General features: G+C 34.4%; 2 protein-coding genes and 1 long non-coding RNA gene across 3 annotated transcripts; 1 reads left to right on the top strand and 2 right to left on the bottom strand.

Moving 5' to 3' along the window:
- Positions 1 to 3489: 3489 nt before the first annotated feature.
- LOC110229734 lies at positions 3490 to 4847 on the bottom strand. Its single transcript, XM_021030515.1, has 4 exons — positions 4791 to 4847; positions 4577 to 4702; positions 4130 to 4463; positions 3490 to 4022 (listed from the first exon to the last, which is right to left on the bottom strand). The coding sequence occupies exons 1-3, from the start codon at positions 4845 to 4847 to the stop codon at positions 4278 to 4280; spliced, it is 369 nt and encodes a 122-aa protein (XP_020886174.1). The 3' UTR covers positions 3490 to 4022; positions 4130 to 4277.
- Positions 4848 to 8124: 3277 nt separating this feature from the next.
- On the bottom strand, positions 8125 to 9097 carry LOC110230562. The gene is made up of 2 exons (XR_002333723.1): positions 8691 to 9097; positions 8125 to 8482 (listed from the first exon to the last, which is right to left on the bottom strand). It is a non-coding gene; the product is annotated as an uncharacterized LOC110230562 (long non-coding RNA).
- A 6950-nt stretch (positions 9098 to 16047) lies between these two features.
- LOC9319905 (pathogenesis-related protein 1) lies at positions 16048 to 16774 on the top strand. The gene has a single exon (XM_002885878.2). The coding sequence runs from the start codon at positions 16100 to 16102 to the stop codon at positions 16583 to 16585; it is 486 nt and encodes a 161-aa protein (XP_002885924.1). The 5' UTR covers positions 16048 to 16099; the 3' UTR covers positions 16586 to 16774.
- The last annotated feature ends 8289 nt before the right edge of the window (positions 16775 to 25063 follow it).

The raw sequence follows: 25063 nt of genomic DNA, 5'->3' as shown, positions 1-25063 counted from the left end.
AGCTGCTTGCCTGGCGGACACCTTCGAGGTATATAGCCGGGATCGTACCCCTTTCCAGCAAGAGGCTGAAGTAGGCCCTGAAGGGAGACTCCGGCTGCACGAAGTGAGGCCATGTGATGAAGTCGTCCATCACTATTGCGTTTACGTCACTTGCTTCGACCAAGTGGCGGAGGGTCTCGATGGGAGTCTGGGATACGGGCAGGTAGTTGATGAGGACGAAAATTGGGTTTGGCAATTGTATTGCAAGGTACATCTCGGTTGGAGGGGTTGCGGGGAAAGCCATGTTTTTAACAAAGGAGGTTTAGAAATAATCTTGCAGTTGATGAATGAAGGAGGTTTTAGAAGAATGTGAGCAAATAAATTAGTGTGTGTGATATCGTTTAAATAGAGGGAAAATATTGAGTTCATGTATATGGCTACATTTGGGGGGGGAACGCATTAAAAAAGTGTCATTATTTTAAAGTTCCTCTTATCTGACAAATGCCAGTGTACATTAATTGCAAACCGTGTACGTATATTAAGGAGATTTATGCGAAAAGATAGAGGTCATTTCTATGAATAGAGCTTGACAGTATGCAATAAATAACCACTCCAAAACTTGTAGATATGGGTTATTACAGGTCAAATCAATCAGCATTGCATCATCATTTACTACCATCTCGAAAGTCGCTTCTCATATTTCTAGTTTCAAACCAACTAAAATAATTGTACACAGTAACGTCTACCCGTGTACGTATGTCTACCCTTATTACGTTCTCTGACCAAAAGTTTGAGTTGATGTCTGTCGCCGAATTAGGGAGAAAAGATTGAGTTCATGTATATGGCTAAATATGGGGGAAACGCATTAAAAACCAAATATCTTTCTTTTGCAATTTTGTTTTATCTGACAAAAGACAGTGTACATATATGGAGATATATATTTTTTTTTTTTAAAGATAGAGGTCATTATCAATGGCTAAATCAGGTCAGTATGTATTTAATGATAATTCGTAAGCCTGTGTAGACAAGACACCATTATCTAACATTAAAAAACTTGTTTCTCAATTTACTATAAAATATTACAATTATTTGTTACCATTCATAAGATTGAGTATTATATGAGAAACAAGCAAGGATGTAGATAAAAAGACATGTATACTGATAAGCAAAGTACAATTGCAAAAGCCACATATTATAACATAAAAACTTAGAAATTCAGATAATATTACGTAAGAAATGCCTAGAGAATTTGACTAATTCTTCTCGCACACCACCAGAGGTAACATACGTTGCACACATTCTTGAAGGGTCCAGATCTGATGTAACACAACATCGCGCAAGGAGGCGTTTGAATACCACGTTCCTCAGGGTACGAAAAGGTTGCGCCGTATGTGTTGTTTAACCTAATTCCATATTTTTTTATTTCTTCTAGGAGTTCCTCACACATGTCACGTGTTTCTTCTGATTCCAAAGCGTAATGGTTGTTTGCGAACAGGCGTAGGTACACACCACCCATGTGAGCATTCCCGTCGCATATGCACAGAATAGCGCAGGCCAGGGTTGCATCGGCGTGCCTTGGTACATTCCGCTGTAAAAGTACAATGGCGCCCTTAATGTCAGACTCATGGGTAACTAGACGCAGTCCTTCATGGTAGATAGCAATCGGGTTACCAGCCTCTAGACAACTTTTGAAAAAGGGTCTATATCGACCTTCACCGTTGATGTCATTCGGATCATGGCCTGCCGCATGGAAGTCATCGGGATCACTGCACATGCTATAAATATTAGCATCTTTCAGGACATCCGGCCTGTAGACAATGTTTCTTCCACCACGCCCTGATCTTAACAGAGGTCCGAGGTACCACCAACATTTGTCAGCAATTTTTTTGGCTATCTTGGCTAGCAAATCTTCAGGTAGATTTGGTGTAGACATTTCTTGGAATTTGGTGTTTCAAAACAATTCAATTCCTACTCTTAAATAAAGAACAATGAAGTTAGTTGGTTAAGTTATGGTTGTAGTTAATGCAATCTTACGTAAGTGATGATGCAGTGAGGGAGGGTTGTCAAATCAATGTAAGTAAAGAAATAGATATCTTATTATGAGAAAAATCGACTTTTGTGTAAAAGACGTACGTTATATAAGATGTACGTACACATGTTGGTTTTTGAATAAGTGTACGATGTGCAGATTGTTTAGAGAAGATAGTTATAACGATTACATAAATATTTTTAGGATCTCCATAATTAATTACGTTGTTCTAATTAGGTTGTTGAAAATAAGGAAATAAGTACTAGGAAATAATAATAATTCAACATCCAGGGATGATTACAATAAACGCCGATTATCACACTCGCGCTTGCCGTGCTCGTAGATTTCTGTTGCGTACACCTGACGGTATGTGGCCATATCTGCTTCTTGAATATTCACCAAGTCTGACATTGGGTTACCAAACGCCAGCAACTCCAAGAACTTCATTGCGTAAGGGCCGTAATCTCCTGTACTTGGGTTTTGAGCGACCATAACATTTCTCTCATAGGCAAAAGGTTCAACTGAGTACTTCTCAGGCAATACATCCGCGCACATCGCTCTCACTAGGTACGGCATCATCTCGCAGACAGGCTGCATCTTTGACCATGCAACAGACTCCCGCGTGTGTTCTATGAGAGCGTCATAGACAACTATATGCCGGGCTCTGAGGTGGATTACCAACCCAACCCAATGATCACCTTTCCAGTTCATCGGAGCATATACCACGTCGACATCCTTGAACCACTTAAGACTAGGTTCACGGTGTATGTGTATTCCATTGGCCATGTCGTATAGCCGGTCGCCCCATTTGAACCCAAGCTTATTTATACAATTCCTGAAGCTGACAGCACGCTTAGTAAGCTCATAAAGCAGGAAGGAGTCCAAAACAACACATCGGTTTGCTATCATTTGTTGACCGTTCTTGTGCCACATCAAGATTGCGAGCATTTCCAAGACCTGAAATGATAATAGCATAGACAGTCAGTGTACGTACACTTCAGGAATATTTTAAAAATATACACAAATGTACTATTTCAACTTACCATATTATCCACCCACTGTCCTTGTGCTATAAGCATGGAGAAAAACTCGTTGTCCACTTTGCGATACCCGAAAAGAGTGTGCTTCCTGTATATCCAATATTATAGTATGACTGGTTGTTATAGAAAACCAATGTATCAATTAAGGGATAATTTTGATAATGCACGATACTAACACATTCGGACCGCGGAGGACATTGGTTAAGAGCTCTAATTTGGAAGCGTCAACCTTCTCCAAGGGGTTGTAAGGGACATTTCCAGCCGCTATAACCACCTCTGAATCTTCAGCTCGTCCAGGAACATCCTCCACGAGGACCGTTGTTTCCTTAAAACCTTCTGGAAGGGCTTCATCCATCTCAAAAATTATTTGCTTCTTCACTTTTTTGGGTAGAACCGGCGTAGGAATTTTAACTGCTATTGCTTCGAGTGCAGCATTGTTGTTTGGTTCATCCTGTAAAGAAGTATTATTGTAAACACCATGATTAAACAATTTCAAAATGTAATGATAATATTTACTGGGAAGATACTCACAATATTTTCCAGTGTACCAACTGTCGTGTCTGCTTCATCTAACCCAGGGTTTGAATCCTCTTGTTCTTCCACCTCGTCGACAATCCCCTGCTGCTCCAACACTCCCTTTTCAAATTAACGTGCAGAATTATTTAAATGTACGCATACAATCCTATGTACGTATGTTAATAACTGTGTATAATTTTAAACCAAACACGAGATTTTTACCTCCTTTACATTAGCTGCATCCACATCCATGGAGGCTTTCGTTGCCAACTCCTGTAACACCTGCATAATAGAAGATTATAAATTTAAACAAGCCTACACTATTTTATTTAAAAATATAGTTAGCTTACATTATTAACTACTGCAAATGGTGAAGGGGGATCCCCTAGGGTGCCCTCAAGTACTGAGTCATCCACTTTACTCTCTGGAACTACATTGGGTACATCTCCCGCATCAACCTGTGGCAGTAGTTATCAACTTCATCGGCTATATCCTCTATTTTGTGATGTCTGAAACAATCATTACTTATACGTACACGGGAAATAAGAAAGACAATTGTACGTACACTTACACCGGGTTCCTCGGTGTGTTCAGCCTGAGAAGATGTATCTCTATCATTATCCTCACAAATTTCTGGTTGCTCCCCAACCTTTGCTTCACTCTCAAGACCGGCACCATGTTCTTCGCCCTGAAACAAATATACCATACACGTCTTAAGCTTTATGTGAGTACACATATGGAAAACTACATTTGACTATTAGCAGACCATATACCTGTCCAGATGTTGCAGGTAAACCTGATGGATTTTCTACCATCTCTGTGTCAGCAGTTGGTTTTTCATCTGTCCCTGGCTGTGTACCAACTACGACAGGCTCACCACCATCAATTGGTCCTTTATCCTAAAACATAGTATACCATACACTTCTTAAGCTATATGTACGTGGAGAACTGAAAATAATTGAGACGCGTACACTTATGGAAAACAGTATGTGACTATTAGCACAAGACATACCTGTACAGAGGTTGAAGGTACAGGAGATAGAATTTCTTCCATCTCTGTGTCAGCACTAGCTTTTTCCTCGGTCCCTGACTGTGTAACAACAAGGACAGACTCACCACCATCACGTGCTCCTTCATCCTGAAACATAGTATACCATACACTTCTGAAGCCTATGTGTACGTACACAACTGGAAATAATTGATAAAAATATTTGTACACGACATACCTGATGGGAAGGTGTAGGTCCACCAACTGAAATGTTAGCTACTCCAGTGTCAACCATATCTTCGTCTCTATTCGAAAAATCTCCTCCATCATTTGCAGTAAAACCACCTTCATTGTTGGCTTCATCCTGTACCATAGCAGACAAGTTACAGTTATTAATCTTCATGTACGTACATTTAAAATACTATATATAAATGTACGTACATGCCATACCTGGTCATCTTCCTCAGAGGAAGAGTTACCATCAGAAAGCTGAGTAATCTCCGCAACTGACGTCATTATATTCTTCAGCCTTGAAGACTTTCTTGTTCCAGACTTGAAGACTTTCTTTGTAGACATCCTTTTAGATGCCTTCTTCACACTCATCGGTGCCTTAACCACCGATTTATTTGGGCCCTGTGAAGCATTGGAAGTTTTGGTTGGTTCTGTCTTTTTGCCCTTTGGATCTAAGGCAGCACGTATCTCCTTACGGACAAATTTCTTCAAGTCTTCTTGCATTTGTTTATTTTGTGCTTCTTGCCTCTTGAAACACCTCCTAAGTTCAACTACAAACTTCTCAAACTAGGGATCTTCAGAACAATCCTCAACAGTGTCCTCATTTTTTTCTTCCACAACAGATTTCTGTTTTTTCAAAGCAGGTGCATTCGGGGCTGGTACATTTCTTTTCCTCTTCTTCACACCTACGATAGACCAGTTTAATCATTGATTGGTCTTCAAGAGACAATAATCATAAAGTATAAAAACAACATTTACACTCACGTATCTCTCCAAGTTGTGGTGGGCGCTCCTGCTTTGGAAATGCAGCATAACCTCCAACCCATTCTTCCTCCTTCCACTCATGACCAGCTAACAACAGTCGCTCAATGTAAGTAACTCTTGGATCCTCAACTTCATCATCCCATGACAGGGATGGAGGACAAATATTGTCCTCTGGTTTCACAAGATAGGTTACCTCAACCTACACCAATAAGTTTGTTAACCACTTAGAGAATGTACACTTACTTTTTAAATAATGTACGTACATAAACAATTGTACATACCTCTTTAGCAGCCTCACACTCCAAGATGCTGGATGTCCTGATTGCCCGCAGTGAGGCAAGATGATGGATAGACCTCTGAGTAAATGTCCTGTTAGCTTCATCATCAGGTACTAGCTTAGCAAGGGATGGGATTGTTTCGAACGCAAACAGCTGGAGTGCTAATGGGAATCCATGTAGTGCATAAGACCCATCCTTTACACACCTTATCAGTTTTTGAGCATCTGAAGGGGTTTGGAATTTTGATATCCTCTCCAAAGTACGGGTAAAAGACACCCTTCCCCAAGGGTATTTGCAGAAGAATTGCACGTTCTTCGTCATCTCAACAATGAACTCAGAAGGCCTTATGGGGTTATTATGGCACCCTATCACACCATCTACCAAGATTATAAGAGATAAGGCCAGCTGCTTCCACCCATCCATGGTTTCCTCCTCCTTCAGCTAGACCACCAAATCATGCACTGTTGGATTCGGCTTCTCCCCAAACTTCTCCTCAAACAGAGTTTTCCAGACACTTTGACTCCCAGCTTTGACCTTTAGCACATCCGTCACGTCTTTCTTGTTGGGATATGTCCCACATTCTAGACTAGTTACCAGACTAAATTCTCTTAATCCGAATTTTATTGGATGACCGCCGAAGACCATCCACATCTCATTCACTTTACTCGTCACTAACTGACGACATATTAGTCCAAGAACAAGCTTACCTGAGAAGGAAGACTTGTTAGCAGGTATCCTAAAAAGGTCCCCAAATGGAGACTCGAGAAGAAACTTCATCTCCTCTTTTCCCTTAAGAACTTGCGCTATGTCAGAAAGGTACTCCGGTTTGGAGTACGCGTTCATCTTCGTCTTCACAGGGTACCGGTCTAGGGCAAAGAGTCTAGGTGGTAACTCTTCAACTATAAGATCTTCAGTCGGAGCCACGCTTGTACTGCCTGCAATTACAAGTAATATACAATTAAGTAAGGATGTAAACAATACAAATTCGTGTACGTACACAGTAATTATCAACATTATATACTCAACATCTGAATTTTGGCGGAAAAAGAGATTTCCAATTCATCTTCTCAAATTTTCAAACTACATATTTAGCAAAATCCGGCAACTTCTATCCCTTTAATCAAACAAGCTTTAAGATTCCGATACACCCAAAGAAACTACAAACGAAATAATATCAGAACTTACCCAATTCCTCCGGCGGCTTTGTCGGAGAGAGTTTCCTCCTCGGGGATACTCTGAGTACCCGCTTCTCCTTCTCGGGGCCTTCCCGCGTATGCTGCTTCCTCGGTACTTCGTCGTTTTGTTTATTCCCAGCCATCTCGAAGGTTTCTATCTCGCCGGAGGTTTCTCAGGTCGTCTTCGCCGGAAAAACTTCAACTTTCTATTCGCCGGTTTTTGGAGTTCAATGCGATGCCTCAAATCAAGTATCCAACAATTCGAACGGTGATGTTGAAAAACGAAGATGGATGAATGAATTTCGAACTGATTTCAACTTCTCTCTCGAATCTCTCCGTCTCTCTCTCCTTCTTCTTCTTCGTTTTCTTTGACAGTTTTTTTTTTTTTTTTTCTTAAACCGCAACAAAAATCAAAAGAAACTAAACCGGTCAGTAACTGTGCGGTTTGGTTTAATTTGTTTGGGGCATTTTCGTCAAAAAATGTTATAACTGTCAAAACATGAGAATGAAATCTCACTTTGCCAAACTGTGAGACAAAATCTTTTTTCCAACCCAAACGTGAAAATTTCTTTTGTTTTATTGTCTCATGGATAATGGTCCGGTCATCTTTGGCCATATATATGAATGTGTCTTATAGTATCCGATGTTACTGTTTCGGCTTACGTCATAGAAATGACGTCATATCACTACAAAAAAAGAGGTGTTTTGTGTCATTTATTTTGTATATTTACATTACTTATAAATGATGCAAATAAGTTTTGCATCACTTATAAAAGTGACTCTGAAAGTGGTGATGCAAATATTTTGAATCGGTTGCATCAAATATTTGCATCGATTATTATAATTGATGTTGTTTTGTATCATTTGCAAGAGACGATGTTAAATTTGCATCGGTTAATAAAAATGATGTAATTATTTGTTACGGTTATAGTAAGTGATGTTAAGATTAATATCATTTTTGATAACTGATACAAATAATTGTATCATTTGTAATAATCGATGTTAAATATTTCTATCAATTATAAATAATTGATGTTAAATTTAATATCAGTTTTCATGAACAAATATAGCAATGATATCATTTTCAATAAAATAATAATATATAAAATTAATATTAATAAAATAAAATTAAAAACAAAAACTTAATTTCATGGAAGAAAACACGTTTACACGTTTACAACTTTACATTGTTGAAAATTCAAAAACAAACTCTAAAACCATAAACTACTTTTGTTCCTTAATTAATTCTCAGAAATATCAATCTCGATCACATCCTTGAATTCATGCTGAAAAATCTTTTGGGTCTTTTTCATCAATGGTGCATCCCATGCATCTCTAAATCTTCTTCACGATCCTCACGGTCAGATCCTCATGGGCCTCATAATCCTAGCAACCTCAGTAACATCATCGTCCGTGTGCTTTATTTTCTTAACCGTCTTTCTGTTTCTTTCCGGGTCCTTCAACGCCTTGATGATAAAAGACTGGATCAAAACAGCACAAAATAAGTATGGAGATCAGCATAAAATCAAAGAGATAACAAAATAGAACTTCTAATTAATCTTTGAAAAGACACATATTTCTAAAGCCACAAACTCTTGTGGTCGTAGATTTATTCTATGAGTAGCTTTTAGCCTTTTACTTTTGTAAATTGAATGACCCAAACAAAATTTAGAACATTAAGTGACCTACAGTTTTGCGAAGAAGACGAGCCACCAAACCTCTGCTTCTTAAAGTAATCATCTTGGCGAGAAGAAGTTATTAACAAAAAAAATATATATCTTAGATATTTGTATTTGGCAAAGAAAGTGTAGATTTTGTAGATTAAAGAAGTTAAGATTCCGGAGAGATTTGTATTTTGATTTACTTAGTTTTGGTGAAAAGGAAAATAGATATTTTATTTCCAACTAAGATTTTAAACTGAGGAAACAAAAAAAGAGGCGGCCAATGAAAAAATTCAAAAAGAAAAGAGAATTTTTTTTTATGATCGTCTAAATTTTGTTTTGTGTAATTAAAGATTTAGTAATAAATAGAGGATGCATGATCAGTGGATGTTAAACCACAAAATTAGTTTTAACGTAATTAGTGTAAACTTATTAAAAATTATATCATTTTTCAAGTGATGTTAATATAAATTAAGAAATACATCGATTGTTTAAATGATGTGAATTTATAAATTTGTATCAATATGTAAAAATGATACAAATTGATCTAGATTTGTATCAATTTTAATGAATTGATGCCACATAAATTAACAATAGCATCAGTTACAACAATTGATGTTAAATTATATTTTTTGTATCAATTATTAATAAGTAACTCAAATTAGTATCGTTTAACTTTTTGATGCAATTTAAGTGATGCAACCTAGCCTTTTTTTTGTAGTGTATGTTAACCAAGTGGGAGTCTGGGAGAGATACATACAAGAAACATTAAAAGACTTTCTATTCTTCGTGACTATTTTTTTTTAATAATTGATTATATAATTTTAATTTTGTAAATAGCATCTAATTATTGTTGTATAATTACATTATGATTAAAAATTTTTGAATAAACTATAAGAGCATACACAATGGCACATGTGTGAATGTGGGTGTGAATAATTTTTTATTATTATAATTAAAGAGAGAGAGAAAAGAGAGAGAGATAGAGAGAGATAGAGAGAGTGCAATATTTCTCTTTATTTTAATACTCACACCCAAGTGTAAACTTACACCCAACATACAATTTCTACACAACTTTTCTATTTTTTCTCATTTTTATATTACTCACACCCAACCAAAGATTGTACCATTGTGTATGGTCTAAGGTATTTGATAACCAAAAATTAAAGAAACACTAGAAGACTCACTTTGCCGCCATTCATTTTTTTTTTATATAATTAATATGTCATATTTGCCTAATTTTACCAATATCAATCAAGAAGCAGCTTTAATTATTGCATAACAGCTGCAAGAAGCAAGTCATGATAACCATGGAATTATTGGTCTCAAGGACTTTTCTAGTTAACAAGTCAAGATAGATTTGTTTTTTTCCTCCATGGATTTACGATTTTTTCTTTTTACTTTTTTGTTTTTTTTTTTGATAAATTATTAAGGAAGGCTTCACGTTGCTATCTTTTTATTTTCCACTCTTCATGTTGCTATCTTGTCGATAAATATGTCTGATATTTTTCCATATGTTACTAGTTTTCTTAAATGTGAAATATAAATAAATAAATAAATATATATATATATATATATATATATATATATATATTTATAAATCAAACATAAACAAGACGGTAGGAAATATATACATGCATGAAAAACTATTTTCAATACATTTCACTTTAAAACTGTCTTTCGTTTTTTTATTTATAATCGCCTATATCTCTTCTCGCAAAAACACAAATGATACGATAGATTTAATCATGTGGTTTCCAAATGGGGTTTTGAATATGTCCACATGCAATATCAATACATATTTTAGTAGTAGAGTTAGAAAGTTTTATAACACAATAATGGATAGGCATATGGATAATCCGTTCAGGTTCGGGTTGAATGGGTAATGAATTTATGGCCCATTTGACTATTTCTAAATATCCGGTTTTGGTCTAGTTCGGATATCATCGGGTTCGAGTCGGTTTGGGAAAAAAGCATGAGAACCGAAAAAAACTCGAAAAATTTGGGTCTCCTTTGGGTTCGGGTCTAAATAGATAAAATTACGCATAAACCCGAAATATGACTCCAATACCCGAAGTTTTAAATCATTGTACATGCTCAATAATCAAATAAAGAGAACAGAACATCAAATATGACATCTAAAGACTAAATCCAATATAAAATCACAAAGATGACTACTTAAGTCTTAAGTGTTAAGAGTAAATCCAATCCAAAATCACATGACATCGAAATGTTCGGTGACGGTAAGGTCGCCGAGAATGTCGCGATGAGGGTTTCCAGTTTCGATAATGAGACTCAAAAGGGAATTTTAAGCAGAAATTATCAAAGGTATAGGGATTCTAGAAGAAAATTAGGAAACTCAATCGTCAAAACTCAAAATCTAGGGCTATATGACTATATAACTATATATCTATATACATATATAAACACATGTCTAAAAACTTTGGGTTTATGGGTATCCTAAATGGGTAACGGATATTCTCCGACCCGAACCGATACCCACGGGTAGACCAAAACTCTACCCAATGAGGTAATTTCCTAATACCCTAACCCGCCCCAACTCGGTTTTTTTTATCTGGGTATCGATTCGGGTATCGGGTCCGGTTTTTTTTGCCCAGGTCTAATAATGGAGACAAAAAAATGAGTAAAGAAAGAAAGGCCCCACTTTTAAGAACTTACATTTTTATGGGTTTGAAAATACTCACCTTGTGAGAAGAATAAAAATAACTACAAACATTAAAGAACGTAACAGGTATGATATATTTTGTCCCGTTCTAAAAATCCCGGCCTAACCCGATTACTCCCCACTTAATCGCTAGGCCCATCATATCCGTCTCGATTAATGACTAATTCCCTAAAGAAATCAGTTACCCGATTAGTCTCCGCCTAATCCAGTTACTTTCCGCCTAATCCAATTACTTCCCGCCTAATCCGATTACTCTCCTCCTAATTTTACAAACCCCGATTATTTTTAGATTGCAAGTATAAAAAAATATATATATATTTTTTGTTGTTCAATCATTTAAATTGGAAGTTTGTGATGTTTTACAATAACTTGTGTTCAAATTTTAATAAAAATCATAAATTAGTAATAAAAATCATAAAAATTTACCTCAAAAAATACAGTTTTATGTGTTTGATACAATTTTGAAAACAATATTGGATTAATATATTTTTAAAATATTAAAATAACCCTAAAACTAATCTTCGATTAATCCCTGATTTTAATCTGATTTTCCGATTAATCGCTAGGCCCATATCGAGCGCCCGACTAGCACCTAGCAACTTTTCAAACAAGGCATTTTGTTAAAACATATAAAAACCAAGCATGGAAAGAATTTTTAGGGTGCTCATGATTTTTAATTGTTTTCATTCTATACTCCAACACCACATAGATAATCACTTACGTATAATCTTAGGGTTAAGTATAAATTAAACAAAATTAGCAAAACTGAAGTGAGCCAAAAATTTGGCCAATTTGGTTGATACGGTGAAAAAAATCATCATGGTTTAATGCGGCCAGCGGTTCGGTTTATTTCAGAACCTAAAACTAATGAATCATTTTTATAACAGAATTTCTTTTTTTTCATGGATCTGATAAAACTAAACTATAATCATTTTAATTGACACAATTACTAGTATTATAATCACTTTAAATACTTTCATTTACATTCTATATCTTGTTGTGTAAATTACCGAATATTTTAGGCTTGTGCATTCAGTTTTCTTTTGTATGTGTCATGTCAAACTGAGTTAGAACTATAGTTGAATCTTATTTAGGATCAGAATTTATTCAAGTTTTCGGAAGAATCTCCTAACTGAAGATTTACCTAAAAGAATCTCCTAAGTTGTGAAACCTTCTCCAAAGATGGTTTCTAGCAAGAGAAATTCGGTCACTGCTGCTCATGTTGGCTCTTTTACTTTGGTTTTAATTTCATGTACATAATCACATTTTAATTCTATCAATAAATTTAATATTTAATAATAAATAAATAAATAGGTTCTTAAAGCATTTTAAGAAAAGTGGGGGGCTTATTTTGGGGAAAATGGTATTTTTAATACCAACAAATTGCGCGATCCGTTTTTATACCTTAACAGAGACTCAGTGATGTTTCCTACGTCGACTCCTGAAAAATTCAAAAACATTATGCAAACTCTTTATTTTGTGCCTAAAACAAAGTTGACATGAATATGAGTTAGTCAACCGCTTGATCATTTGAGTCCTTAAACTCAAACCGACATTGTTTTGAGTCGTCTTAATACTAAACATATTAATGATTTTTCTAATTAAAAAATGTAAAATCTATCCTAGTTCATAGCATGAAAAATCCTAAATATATTTCTCCTGTCATATGTGCTTGGATAGATTCTCAAAAAAAAAATCTTAATATTACACAAGTGAGTGGTTATCTAAATCTATGTTCACAAAATATGGAGCATCCCTTCTCGTGAAATCTGCTAATTTGAAGAACTTCGTTTAGAAAGATCAGAGTCTTAATCATAAAATCAGAAAAGTTTTTAAAACCAAATTCAACTAGAAGAGAGAAATGGACGTTTGATAGAAAGATGTAATTTCGGAGATGGTGATGAAATATAATAATTTTGTTTGTTTTGTAAAAATATCTGTTAAGACTTAAGATCTAATATTTTCACATTTTTAATTATAAAAATCTTTATTAATTATAGTTTAGCTTTAAAACGATTCCTGGTACGTTTGTGCCATGTCTTTTTATCGAGGGACTGGATAGTCCGAATTTCACACGTGTATAGGGAGGCTAACCGTCTTGCGGACGGGTTAGCGAACTATGCGTTCTCTTTGCCGGTTGGCTTTCATTTTTTCGATGTTGTGCCTATTGTAGTGGATTCTTTGTTTAGTGACGATGTCATAGGGTCTACGCGCCCACGACAAGTCCGTTTGTAATTTTTCCTTTTAATTTTTAATAAACGGGGGACTAGTCCCCCATCTCCTACCAAAAAAAAAAAACAACATCGTTTTATTTAAAAAATAACACGTCATTGCCAACGTAACGTGTCAGCTGAGTCAGTAGTTGACTAACTCGTATTTAAGTCAACTTTGTTGTACATACAAATTAAAGAGTCTAGGTAATTTTTTTGAATATTTTAGACGTTGATCTAGGAAACAACAGTTAGGTATAAAAACGCACCGCACAATTTGTTGTAGTTGAAAAACAATCTTTACCCGTTGAATTTCTTTACTCATTTTAAAGTATATTTTTTATATTTACTTGAAAATATTCATTGTCAATAAATTTTTATCAGGATTTATCAGAAAATTTGGGTTTGGTTTCGGTTTGTTGAGTAAAAAAGTTCAGATGATATTAAAAATTTCAGTCAAGGTTTGGGATAATGAGTATTTCTTCTCTAAAAGTTTAGGCTGAAAAATTATTTTTGTGGACTTTGGTTCAGATTATGTATTAAATTGAAGAGATTATATAATGTTGGGCATCCGGGCAATTCGGCCTTGGTCTGTTCACAATTTTTTGAACTTTGGGTCGGTTGAATTCGAAAATATAAAACTTTGGTTTGGTTTTCGTTGAATATCTCTTGCTGAATTGATCCAAAATTAAAGTTTTCGATAAGTTTTAAGAATCGTGGTTTAAATTTGTTAAACTTGATTATATATTTTTGTATTTCCTGATGTTTCTTTTAAAAAGTTGTTTCTATATGACATGCTACAATTCATAGTCTCTATGGCGAACCAGCGATTTCGGCTACAAATCCAAGTCGTTTCATTGAAAAAATACATGAGAAAATTTGTAAAGTAAACACTTTTTCCACTAATAATTTGTAAAGTAGGTACTTTTTTGAAAATTAGAAAAGTAGACACTTTTCTCTTTCCTCTCTAATATATCTTTCTCTCTAATAGAGATATTAGTAAATGACATATTTATCCTTTTTTGTTTGTACTCACATAATGACATAATTGACTTAGTCAAAAGCTTTTATTTTTCTCTTTCACTTAAATAATTTCACTTTGTTTTGATAAAAATTCTTCATAAAATTTTTTTTTTTTTTTTTATGAATCTAAAAAGTCAAATTTTGCTATATTTTTCGAATACATAACAATTTTTATATTTAATCTCAACCCGACGGTGTACGTGATAATGTAAAGATAGTGTACAAACGGTAGTGTACTACGATAATGTAAAAATTAATTTATGATACTCACATGATGTAAGAGTTGATATACTGGATATGACATTGTACAAACTATAATCTATAATAGTGTACAACTATATAATACGATGTATGGTGTACATGATATTAATGGTGTACATGAAACGATGAGATAATAGATCTCACCATACACCACCTTCTACACCGTCTACAACATCGTACACTTTCACATATTTTGTACACCACGTCTAGAATGAGAGAACCATTTTTGTTAAGTGTTAATGTAAAAAATGATAGTGTACGAGATTAATGTACAAACAAGTGTACAAATATTAGTGTACAAACAGGTGTACAAACATTAGTGTAAATTTCGTATGATTGTACAAACATTACTTCAATTGAATAATGTACAAACGGGTGTACAAACATTAGTGTACATTACGTATGAATGTACAAACATTACTTCAATTAAATAGTGTACAAATGGGTGTACAAACATTATTGTAAATTACGGGTGTACAAACATTAGTGTATAAACGGGTGTACAAACAGTAGTATACAAAATGTTATTTATAATGTTTGTGATAGAGAAATATACAAATTAAAGAAAATAAAAAAATAATTTTATCCATTATTCCTAAAAAATAGTATTTGATCTATTATTCCTAAAAATTTGGACCCACATCAAAAGTTCTTTCTCACAACACAAAGGGTAGAATTGTATTTGACACTTGTTTTGTCATTTACTCTATTACACATATCTTCTATCTCACAAAAGCAAAAAAAGTGTCTATTCTTCCTATTTCTAAAAAAACTACATACTTCTCAAATAACTTTTAGAAAAGTGTCTACTTTACTAAAAACCCCAAAAAAACATCCGCAATAAGCTCATCCTTCTCCGACACCAAAGTGGGTTTGAAGGAGGGATCCAACTCTGGTTCCAAACTCATTCATAATTTTTTGTGTTTGATTTCAAATCATCATCTCTAAAACTGAATTCTCTATGAAGCATTTATTGTAACAAATTTTTTTTTGTTTGAATATAATTTTATATTCTAATAAAAAAAAAGTTGTTTCTATATGGAGGTGGGAGAAAAAGTTTACACTTATGGGTTATGGTGTTCCCAACTAGTTACCGTATTAAACACTGTGGTTTGTTTTATCTCATCTCAAAAGGTGAAGGTTTATGGCCACACAAAACCTAAGGTAGTTTTCAAATCTCTATATAAACCATCTTTACGAACCCCAAAATCATAACACACCAAAGCTTGGAAATAGCCATTATTTCAACTAAGAAAAATGAAAGTCACTAGCTATTCTCGCATTCTAGTAATCTTGGCAGCCCTTTTAGGTGCTCTTGTTCTTCCCTCGAAGGCTCAAGACAGCCAGCAAGACTATGTAAATGCTCACAACCAGGTACGGTCGCAGGTAGGCGTAGGCCCCATACAGTGGGACGAGGGGGTTGCAGCCTACGCTCGGAGCTACGCAGAGAAGCTAAAAGGTGACTGCAGACTCGTACATTCCGGTGGGCCTTACGGGGAGAACTTGGCCGGTAGTAGCGGTGACTTTTCTGGCGTCGCTGCTGTGAACTTGTGGGTTAACGAGAAGGCTAACTACAACTACAATTCAAACACGTGCAACGGAGTTTGCGGTCACTACACTCAGGTTGTTTGGAGAAATTCAGTGAGACTCGGATGTGCCAAAGTGAGGTGTAACAATGGTGGAACCATCATTAGTTGCAATTATAATCCTCGGGGGAACTATGCGAACCAGAAGCCTTACTAATGTGTGATCATGTTACATATACACATATATATCAAATACGGACCTGAACAAAGGACGTGAATATATATTTCAATAAGGAGCATCATATGAAGGATGTGTATCAATATCTATTAAATAAGAGCTGAGATTACTAGAATATCTATACGACTATCAATTTAAATCCCACACATAGCTGATATAATGATAAAATATCTTGCTCTCTTTCAAAACTGCTGGTAGCTCTTACTATCTTCATAATTAGACTTTTTACTAAAGCGTTAAGGGTTTTAAATCCCCAAAAATAACACAGATATTTGACGGTTCCTTTGGCAACTTAGGCTGTGCTCCTATCGGAGTTTGTATATTTGGAACCGCATTTTAGCACAAACATTGTTTTAGCATATTTGACTATAGAATTAGTGTACCACGTTATTTAAGCAAAGGTGCGGATTCATGAAATTGTGAAATTTTCCCTTGAAAAGATATATATATATGTGTGTGTGTGTATAACCGTATTAAGGTTCTCAAACTGAGAATATAAGTTTATGTATTTGTTTTTGTTATTCTTTCTATTTATATATAAAAATATATCAAATTTTTGTAATAAGAACTAAATTTAATTAATATTAGTTTGAAAAGTAAATTTGATGATTATTTCATTGCAAAAGTAAAAATTCTACTTGTTTAAATCTTAAATTAATTTGATCAATAATCTCTATTGGCATATTACAATTTTCAATGACCTTTAGACATCTATTTTTATTTTCTTATTATGTCTTTCTTTCAATAAAATATGCATAAAGCAATTATTCCATGCTGACGAGATAATAACCACTGCAAGAAACTATGAACGTAATTTTGATGTATATATATCTTTTTGAAAGTATATAACCAATAACACAAATTTACATCCAAATATAAAAACGAGTTTAAAAAGCAAAAGTTATTTGGATGTCGATTTTTAAGATGCATGTAGTCTTAGACTCTATTAGTTTACAAACGTGAAACATCATTCATGAGGGAGAAAACTATTTGATTAATGAAATGTCATATTTCTGAAGAAACAATATATACCATGCATGCTACAATGGTCTCAACAACCAACGTGGGTTGGGCTAGTGGCACTTGAGAAGGTAATTCCAATATGGTGCTCGCAGTTCGAGGGCTAGCGTTGGCCACTGCAGTATTTTCATGGCGGCTGCAGGCCTCCAAGAAACACACTAAGCATTGGGTTCGGACGGCTTGAAAGGGAACCGGCCTCAAGCTTTGGTGCTAGTCGGGCTTCGGCCCGGATACCTGGATTATCAAAAAAAAAAAAAAAAAAATACAATGGTCTCAACGTCCTTTCTACATTATGGTACTGTTCAAAAAATTACATAAATCAAATTTGGATGCAGCATGTGAAACGAACGGACCTTTAGACTTTTTGTTTTTTTGGGGCAAATATTTTTTTTCTTATTATATGTCTTTCTATTCTTTCAAAAAAATATGCAACATAAAGCAGTATTCAAAGAAACTGCAGGCTATAGGGATTAATTATTCCATGTTGTGGAGTTCAAAGTCGCTGCTAGGCCTGGACATTTAGATTTTGGATCGGATTCGGTTCGGATTTATTCGGATTCGGATAATTCGGATAAGAGAATTAATTATCCGTTCGGATTATATAACTATTTGGATCGGTTTCGGTTCGGATAGTGTCGGATTCAGATCGGTTTCAGATTGGTTTTTGAGAAAATAAAACTAAAAAAAAATGTTCAATTTAAATAAAAAATAGTTTAATCTCACTAAAATTTAGCTAAGTTTTGCAGAAATATGTATAATTTTAGCAAATATAACTAAAAAATTTCCGATATCTAAATTATTGAAAATATTTTTGTTATTTGTTATAAAATTATAGCTAAATATAACTAATATTTTTGAATATATAATTTTATTTTTGGTTTTCAGATATCTTTTCGGTTTTCGGTTCGGATCGGATTTGGTTCGGATAATTCGGATAAGAGAATTCATTGTCCGTTCGGGTTTTGTGACTATTCGGTTCGGGTTCGGAGTCGGATTTTTTCGGATCGGTTTTCGGATTATTTATGCCCAGGCCTAGTCGTTGCAAGAAAACTATGAACGCAATTTTAATGTATACATATATTTTTGCAAACTAGCAATTAAACAAATTTACATCCAAATCCAAAAACGAGTTTTAAAAGTAAAATTAATTTGGATGTAGTGTGGTCTTAGACTTTTTGATTAATGAAATGTCATATTTGTGCAGACTTTTTGATTATTCCATAGCTGCTGCAAGAAACAATATACCATGCCATAAGGGTCTCAAAGTCAAGAAGGCTTTGTTTTTATCCCTCATGAATGATGGATGTTTCACGTTTGTTACCTTAAGGTTAATCGTAAATTAGTGTAACTCTAACAAATAAACCTAGAGTGATCTTGATTTGATCCCTTTGATCTACCAGAAAACTAGACACCACCCATAAACTCGAATATTTTCTTTTGAGTTTCATCACAATTAATTTAATTTATTCTAAAAATAACTAAAAAGAGTATGTCAGAGAATAATTTAGAAAGTAAAATTGAACTTTTTATTTTGAAAGCCAAATTCAAAAGCGAAGTTCTTATGTTCCTATCAATATACTTAGCTCCTATTAATAATTATGTATTAAAGGCTCAAAATGCAAAATCAAATTGATGTTCTTAAATCTTTAAAGGGCATTTGGAGCATTAAGCATTCTTGACTGAAACATTTATTCCAAATTAACACAGGTCCCTATTAATAACTAGGGTCATATAAATGTAAAACCATAGAGGAGTAGATATTGTAAGATTTGGTAACAAAAATATGGGAATTAAATAAGTAGGAAAGAGAAAGAAATTAAAACCATATATATCCTTCTTATTTTGTTTAATTTACACAATATGCCACTACAAAAACACTGTTCAGTACGAGATACTGTACACGTGATACTGTTCATCAACCTCCTCACAAAACTATTCATTTGAATTCGGGAACACTATTTATCACCGGATTATACACAGTATTTTGTAATTTGTATGGATAACGATTTGATTAACATGTTAACTAATATAATATCGCGATAGATTCGAATAACTATTTGATTAACATGTTAACTAGTATAGTATCTCGATAAATTCATATATTATTTGCTAAATGTATATTTATCGTGTTAAACCATTTAATATCATACAAATTAATAAAAAATCAAATATTATGAATTTTTTATTATTTTTAATAAAATTATTAAAAGAGATTATTTATAATGATAGTGATAACAATAATATTAACGGACTACACATACTTGTAACGTGCTAAGATATTAAATACATCATTTTATAACAAGTTACCTATATTTTTAACTGTTAAAATACTTATTTATTCTTAATTTAGTTCGGTAACTAATATATAGTACAATATTATACTTGTTAATCGTTAAGTTATAACTTATTGTGTCCATTGATGTTTCTCTTGACGTGATATTCCACATATCATCTTCATCACCATCATCAATAATATCTTTCCCGCCGCTGTTACGAGTCTTACCTTGAAATTGGAAACACCACCACTTACAAACTATTTTTACCAGTAAGAATTAACCACTATTTTGCCGAATATTGAAACCACTACTCGTCTTGGATTTTGTATTTTTCAAATTGAAAACAGTTCACCTTGATCTTCATTTTCGTTGAATCGAAATTACTATTAATGATCCCACCAAAGGAGACAAATCGATTTATTGACTATGGAGGAAGTGAGATCTAACATACCATCAAAGACAACATCGGAATGACACATGCAATTTTTCTTCATCGTCGAATCCAAACCACCAACGTACACAAGTCAACCTCACAACTCTTCAATTTTGCTTCTCCAACTAGTTTCACTTATCTACAATTTTTATTTGATTTTATTTTAATTTTGCAATTATTAAGCTTTTGTTTATTTTGTTTCATGTCGTAAGTGAAAAAAAAAACCAGAGAAAGAAAAGAGAAACATTAGGAAGAGAGAGAGTTTTAAGGGTAAAAATGTCTAAAAAATGATGATAGGGACGTATGTACAGTGACCAATTGGTCAAACTAATTATCAAGTTTTCCATGTATAGATAGTGGTAATACTCTAATAACTAAGTATTAAAAGCTTAGTTGACCCAAAACCTAAACAAAACTAAAACAGAAACTACTAATTGAGAAAACTCCTAACGAAAAATAATTAGAAAGAAAAAAGAAAGAAAGTAAATAATGACCAAAGCACAAGTCCGAATCTCTTCACTTGTGTCACGTTATGCGCTGCATCACTTAGAGGTCACCACTAGATTATTTTTAATGTAATGTCATTCCAAAAGCGACCTTGTTCAAGACGTAGACTAAAACGCGATTAATATAATAAAACAAAATTTTTAGCGTTTTATAATTATTCTATGAAAAGTTTACTTTATTTAATTTGATTCGTCGAAGATTATACAATTATTTTGTTATTCCTCTATTTAGATACTTGACAGTTAAACCCTAATAGTACACAATTTGGTTCCATGCAACGTCAAAAGGTTTTTAATGTATTTTTCACAAAATGTCGTATTTTACTAAAGCAATCTTATTCAAGTCGTAGACTTTGAATATTCCAAAGTCGTTGCAAGAAACCAATTACCATGACATTACCGGTCGCATGTTTTTAGTGAACAAGTCACGATGGCTTCGTCTTTTTCCTTAATGCATAGCTTTGTCGGTCATCTCTGGCCATATGAATGTGTGTCTTAATTTTGTAAAGATTTACAAAACGTACCATATCTCATTTATTTTGTAGAACTACATTAGGACTAAATTTTTTAAAATAAACTATAAGATATTTGATAGCCAAAAAGAAAAATTAGAAGACTCAATTAGTTGCCATTCAGTTTTTTATGTAACTAATTAATATGTCATATTTGCCTAATTTAACCAATCTCATTCCAGCTGATGCAGTTTTGATTATTCCATAACCGCTGCAAGAAGCAAGAAACGATAAGGGGAAGATCTAGTAGGAAAGTGTGGGTGCAGTTGCCCCAAGTAATAAATTAATTAAATTCTAATTTATATATAAAATTTTGTTAACTTCAACTACGTTGTCCCCATTCATTTATTTATTTTCTCTTGATCAATTCTTTGTTTCCTCTTTTTTTACAACAATTCTTTGTTTCCTCTTTTTTTACAACAATTCTTTGTTTCCTTCATACATTTCCTTTTTGCATCTTCTCATTTACCATCTGCATATAACCAAATTATATACTTTTTTTTTTTTTTTTTTTTTTTTTTTTTTTTTTTTTTTTTTTTTTCGGCAATTCAACATTTCATTCATAATATTAAGGTACAATGTTCCAGGAAACTACATAACTTTGATTCTTAGTTCTTGCACTCTTAGCTAATGCATTTGCTACATCATTTGCCTCTCTTGATATCTTACTAAATTTGTAATTCTCCTGCCGTCCAGCCAGAGACATACTGTCTTTAATATAAGTAGAGATTGCAGAATGATGCTGACCATCTCGAAGATACAGAGAGTTTTGCTTCGCCAAAAGTTGATAAAGCTCCGCAGAATCTCCAGAAAAAGTGACATGAGAGTAGCCTAAACATTGAATTTGCATGATTGTCATTCGTAACGCCTCAACTTCTGTCTCTAGTGGCGAAATCACTGAAGGGATAGCTGCAGATCCTTTTACAACAAGTCTTGCAGTCTGGTCATAAAAGGCCCAACCAATACCTGCTGACTGCGATGAAGAGACCCATGAACCATCTACAAAACAAGTGTAGTGTGAAGATTGATGAAAAGCTTCTTCAAATGTTTGTGGAATAAAACTAGAGAAGTTCTGCTCATTGTTATGATTTCATAGTAAATCTATATTGGTTTCTTTATTCCAAACGGATAAATCAACCAAAGATTTACTTATGAGACCTGGAATAGAGCATCTTTTATTTTCGAAGATGAGAGCATTTCTCTGCTTCCATAATCTCCACCCCATTATACAAAAGAGTTGCACAACATTTGCTTGTTTACTATTGAGTTTCATCATCATATCTATGTTTTCAGGAACAGAATGGGTGTTTAGAAAGTCACCTTGGGGAGATGATATAGGTGCCAGATCCTAAACTTCATTACTGACCTTGCATTGAAATAACAGGTGATTAACCGTTTCAGGGCAGTCACCACATATTTGACAAGTATTGTCAACTCTCAGCTTCCTCCGTTTGAGATTATCTGCAACAGGATGAGCGTTATGCAGAAATCTCCACCAAAAATGCTTGATTTTGGGTTCCACATTAATTTTCCAAATCTGGGAAAAGAGTTTCTGAGAGCTATCGTTAGTCACATTTCTATTGGCAGCTTGTTTACGTAGTAGATAGTATCCTGATTTAACAGTATAATTACCATCCTTAGTGTGAATCCAAGAGGTACTATCAGCGGCTCCTGTAAAGGATGGTCTAATTGTTTAAATCAGAGACCTATCCTCAGCACAAATATATTGATCTATAATCTGCTCATTCCATCTAGAACTACCCGGGATCAAAAGATCCTACACAACTTCTGGTTTTTGCATGATATTAACATTCAACTTAGCAGGTCTAGGCGGGTTAGATGGAAGCCAATTATCATTCCAGATATTAATGTGTTGCCCATTTCCAACAACCCATTTGATCCCATTAGATAGAAGTTTGTTACCTTCCAATATACTTCTCCAAGCATGACTAGATCTCCTCTTACTACCTGCTGCCAATAGACTGGATTTTGGATAGTACTTATCCTTATATAGCTGGGCTAAGAGAGATTGTGGATTCTGCAAGATCCTCCAGCTTTGTTTGGCCAGCATTGCTATGTTGAAATGTTGCAGGTCACGGATGCCCAAACCTCCCATTTGTTTTGGATTGTTGATTTTCTTCCACGCAATCCATGATATTTTACGTTGATCTTTAGATGCAGACCACCAGAATCGATGTATTGTCGATGTTATCTGCTTAATGAGCTTCATGGGGAGGAGGAAGCATGACATACAATAAGCTGGAAGGAAAGTAGCAACAGCCTTGATAAGAACTTCTTTACATGCAGGAGAAAGAAGTTGAGAATACCAACTCTCCATTTTTTGAGCCATTCTTTGTTGTATATAAGAAAAAGCATTATATTTGCTTCTCCCAACAAATTCTGGTAAACCAAGATATCTCCCAAAGCATCCAATTTTAGTTATCCCCAAAATATGACTAAGATGTTTTTTCTGTTGCGGAGTTAATCCTTTTCCAAAAGTAATCGCAGATTTTTGTAAATTAACTTGCTGACCTGAGATTACTGCGTATTGATGAAGAATTTGAAGCAGCGTATTGCACTCTTCATCTGTAGCTTTGCATAAGAGTAGTGAGTCATCTGCAAATAATAAATGCGATATTGGAGGACCTTTTCTACTGGCTCTAAAACCATGTAATTGACCTTTCAAGTTGAATTCTCGAATTAATGCAGATAAGCCTTCTGAGCATATAAGATAAAGATAAGGAGATATTGGATCACCTTGACGGATACCTCTTTGGGGAGTAATGTTGCCTACTGGATTACCGTTAACATGGACTGAATATGAAACAGTGGTTATGCACTTCATAATCCATGAACACCACTTATCTGCAAATCTCAGCCTCTTCATCACTGCTTCAATGAAAACCCATTCAACTTTATCAAAAGCTTTACTAATATCCAGTTTGAGAGCCATAAAGGGATATTTAAGATTTTGAATATGAAGCGAGTGAAACAATTCATGAGCAATGAGGACATTATCGGTAATTAATCGGCCCGGGATAAACGCAGTTTGATTTTCTGAGATTATGAGATGAAGCCAAGGCTTGAGCCTATCAGCCAAAACTTTGGAAATAAGCTTATAAGCTACATTACATAGACTTATAGGCCTAAAGTCTTTCACTTCTTTTGGATGCTCAACTTTAGGGATCAGACATATATGAGTATGATTAATTGCAGGGTCTAGATCTCCTTGATTAAAGAAAGACTGAGCAAAGCTAAGCACACCTTTTTTAATAGTTGACCAGTGATCTTTGTAGAAACCTGCTCCCAGCCCATCGGGTCCTGGAGATTTGTCTCTGCTCATTTGTTGAAGAGCTTTATATAGTTCTTCTTCGGTGATGGGCTTGGTTAGACTTTCATTCATTTCGGTGGTAACTCTAGGCTGAAGGCAGTCCAGAATAGAACTCATATTCTGAGGCCCTTGTGAAGTATAGAGATTGGTGAAATATTCCTCAATGATACCATGTAGATCTTCGTCCTTATACCTCAGTTCTCCTGTGTTATCCATAAGAGAAATAATGCGATTAAAGTTTCTTCTCTGTTTTGTTTTCGCATGAAAATAGCGAGTATTTCTATCACCTGATTGAAGCCATTGGACCTTACTCTTAGTGCGCCAGTATTCTTCTTCATTTCTGTATTCTTTAGCAAGGTCAGCTTTAAGGTCATGAATA

The sequence above is a fragment of the Arabidopsis lyrata genome, assembly GCF_000004255.2.
Source record: "Arabidopsis lyrata subsp. lyrata unplaced genomic scaffold ARALYscaffold_3, whole genome shotgun sequence".
Taxonomy (NCBI): Eukaryota; Viridiplantae; Streptophyta; class Magnoliopsida; order Brassicales; family Brassicaceae; genus Arabidopsis; species Arabidopsis lyrata.
Note: the sequence above shows the minus strand (reverse complement) of the source record. Positions and strands in the feature narration are given on the sequence as shown.

What these genes read in the sequence shown, in the direction of transcription:
- LOC110229734 (XM_021030515.1), bottom strand. Translation starts at nt 4,847, where the DNA reads ATGGTTGACACTGGAGTAGCTAACATTTCAGTTGGTGGACCTACACCT. An exon ending in GACCTACACCTTCCCATCAG is followed by an intron (nt 4,703 to 4,790) that starts GTATGTCGTGTA and finishes ACTATGTTTCAG; the next exon opens with GATGAAGGAGCACGTGATGG. An exon ending in TACCTTCAACCTCTGTACAG is followed by an intron (nt 4,464 to 4,576) that starts GTATGTCTTGTG and finishes ACTATGTTTTAG; the next exon opens with GATAAAGGACCAATTGATGG.
- LOC9319905 (XM_002885878.2), top strand. Translation starts at nt 16,100, where the DNA reads ATGAAAGTCACTAGCTATTCTCGCATTCTAGTAATCTTGGCAGCCCTT.